We start from the raw sequence: 2,591 nt of genomic DNA on the forward strand, positions 1-2,591 counted from the left end.
TATATATATATATGTATATGTGCAGGGCAGAGCAGCGGGGGTATAAAGACGAGCAGTTCATCTTTTTTATGTTTTTCTTTTTTTAATTTATTATCTAAAGAAGGCCAAATACAAAAATATATATCTTCTCCGTTGCTGCTGCAGCAGCTGCAGCAGCGAAAGTTTAATTTAGTTTTTTTTGTTGTGCTGCTCTCCTTAGTACCACTAGAAGCATTCATTTATCATGAGGTATCTCCGCTGCTGCTGCTGCTGCTGCTGCTGCTGCTGCTGTTGCTGCTGCTGCTGGTGGTGCTGTTGGTGCTGCTGTTGCTGTTGATGCTGCTGCTGCTGTTGGTGCTGGTGGTGGTGGTTCTGCTGCTGCTGCTGCTGTTGGGGGTTTTGGTTTTGTTGCAGTTGGTGTATCTGCTGCTGCTGCTGCTGGTGTATCTGCTGCTGCTGCTGCACCTGCTGCTGCTACTTTTTCTGCGTCTACTATATCTGCTGCTGCTGCTGCTGCTGCTGCTGCTGCTATTACTGTTTCACCTGCCGCTGCTGTTGTTGCTGCTGCCGCTGCATCTGCATCTGCTGCTTCTGCTGCATCTGCTGCATCTGCTGCATCTGCTGCTGCTGCTGCTGCATCTGCTGCTGTTGCTGCTGCTTGATCTGCTGCTGCTGCTGCTACATCTGCTGCTGCTGCTGCTGCTGCTGCTGCGTGTTCAGGGCCGTGTGCGTGTGGCTCGTTTTGCTTACAGCTTAGATTTGCGTTGTCTTAATAAATTTACACACAAAACAGATTGTCTCTCAGCAGCACACTGGGAGGGGGAGCTTGATGCTGCTGCTGCTGCTGCTGCTGCTGCTGCTGGTGCTGCTGGTGCTGGTGATGGTGGTGATGGTGGTGGTGGTGGTGGTGGTGGTGGTGGTGGGGATGGTGGTGGTGCGGGCGGTGGTGCTGGTGATAGGCCGCGTGCTGCTGCTTGCAGTGCAGCAGCAACTGCAGCAGCAAAGGCTGCTGCTGCTACTGCTGCTGCTGCCGTTGCTGCTGCTAATGCAGAACCAGTTGAGAGAGCTGACGCAGATCCCTCCTATCCTTCACCAGAAGAAATCCTGAAGCAGCAGCAGCAGCAGCAGCAGCAGCAGCAGCAGCAGCAGCAGCAGCAGCAGCAGCAGCAGCGGGAGATACTTGGTGGGGATGGTAGCTTGAGCAGCACAACAGCAGCAACATATCTGTCTTTTGCTCAGCTGCGTGCTGCACTAGCTGCAGCAGAAACGAATGAAAACAGCAGCAGCAGCAGCAGCAGCAGCAGCAGCAGCAGCAGCAGCAGCAGCAGCAGTGTTGCGTGGAGCTGTCTTTGGGATCGTAGCTGCGAGGCGATCCTAAAAGTATTATTATGTTTAAGTATGCAGCAGCAGCAGCAGCAGCAGCGTCTGCAGCAGCAGCAGCAGCAGCAAGAAAGACAAGGGTTCTTGCTGCTGCGTTTCTCGCTGCTGCCTGATACAAAAGGCAAAGTATGGGTCACCAGTGTGAGGCCCCTATCTGCTGCTGGGGGCCCCCCTGAGGGGCCCCTACCCCGGGGGGCCCCCAAAGAAGAAGAGCTTAATGGGCTACTGCAGCTAATCAGAGATACTGTTGCTCTCCTCGATCCCCCCGCTTATGATAGACAAAAACTTATACAGGTAATACACATATACTCGGGTGTATAGGCAGCTATAAAAAGTTGCGGTGTATAGGCAGCTCGAGAAGCTGGGGTGTATACGCAGCTCGCTGGTTTGGGGTGTATAGGCAGCTCTATAAGTTGGGGTGTATAGGCAGCTATAGAAACTGGGGTGTATAGGCAGCTCTAGAAGCTCGGGTGTATGGGCAGCTCTAGAAGCTCGGGTGTATAGGCAGCTCTAGAAGCTCGGGTGTATAGGCAGCTCGCTAGGTTGGGGTGTATATGCAGCTCTATAAGTTGGGGGTGTATAGACAGCTATAGAAGCTGGGGTGTATACGCAGCTCGCTAGGTTGGGGTGTATAGGCAGCTTTGCTCCTTATGTTTTTTTTTTGTTTTTTTTTTGTTTGTTGTTTTTCTTTTTCTTTTAGTTTTATTTACAAAAATTATTTTCTTTTTGTTTTCTTTATAAAATAATTTATCTTTTTGTTTTCTTTATAAAACAATTTCTTTTTTTTTTATAAAAATTTCTTTTTGTTTTTTTTATAAAAAAATTTTTCTTTTTGTTTTCTTTATAAAATTATTTCTTTTTATTTTTTTCGTTATAAAATAATTTATTTTTTTGTTTTTTTTATAAAAATATTTTTTGTTTTTTTTTTTTATAAAACAATTTCAGCTTATTTGTTCGGAGACGCCAGCTGCCTGCGCCTCACCGCTTTGCTGCTTCTCTCCTTCCTCAAAGAACAGCAGCAGCAGCAGCAGCAGCAGCAGCAGCAACAGCAGCAGCAGCAACAACAGCAGCAGCAACAGTGGTTGCTGCAGCTGCTACAGCTGCTACAACTGCAGCAAGAAGCGCCGCGGTAGCAGCAGCAGCAGCAGCTCTTGCTGCAGCAGCTGCTGCACCACCACCCCCACCACCACCCCCAGCAGCAGCAGCAGCAGCAGCAGCAGCAGCAGCAGCAG

The 2,591-nt window shown here is 49.1% G+C and overlaps 1 protein-coding gene across 1 annotated transcript; it reads right to left on the reverse strand.

The window, feature by feature from the left end:
- Window positions 1-214: 214 nt before the first annotated feature.
- EMH_0069780 (uncharacterized protein) lies at window positions 215-1,201 on the reverse strand (the record flags this gene model as incomplete). Its single annotated transcript, XM_013498904.1, has 2 exons — window positions 215-747; window positions 1,051-1,201. The coding sequence occupies 2 exons, from the start codon at window positions 1,199-1,201 to the stop codon at window positions 215-217; spliced, it is 684 nt and encodes a 227-aa protein (XP_013354358.1).
- Between the last annotated feature and the right edge of the window lie 1,390 nt (window positions 1,202-2,591).

Source organism: Eimeria mitis, genomic scaffold (genome assembly GCF_000499745.2).
Source record: "Eimeria mitis Houghton genomic scaffold, Emh_scaff3811, whole genome shotgun sequence".
Taxonomy (NCBI): domain Eukaryota; phylum Apicomplexa; class Conoidasida; order Eucoccidiorida; family Eimeriidae; genus Eimeria; species Eimeria mitis.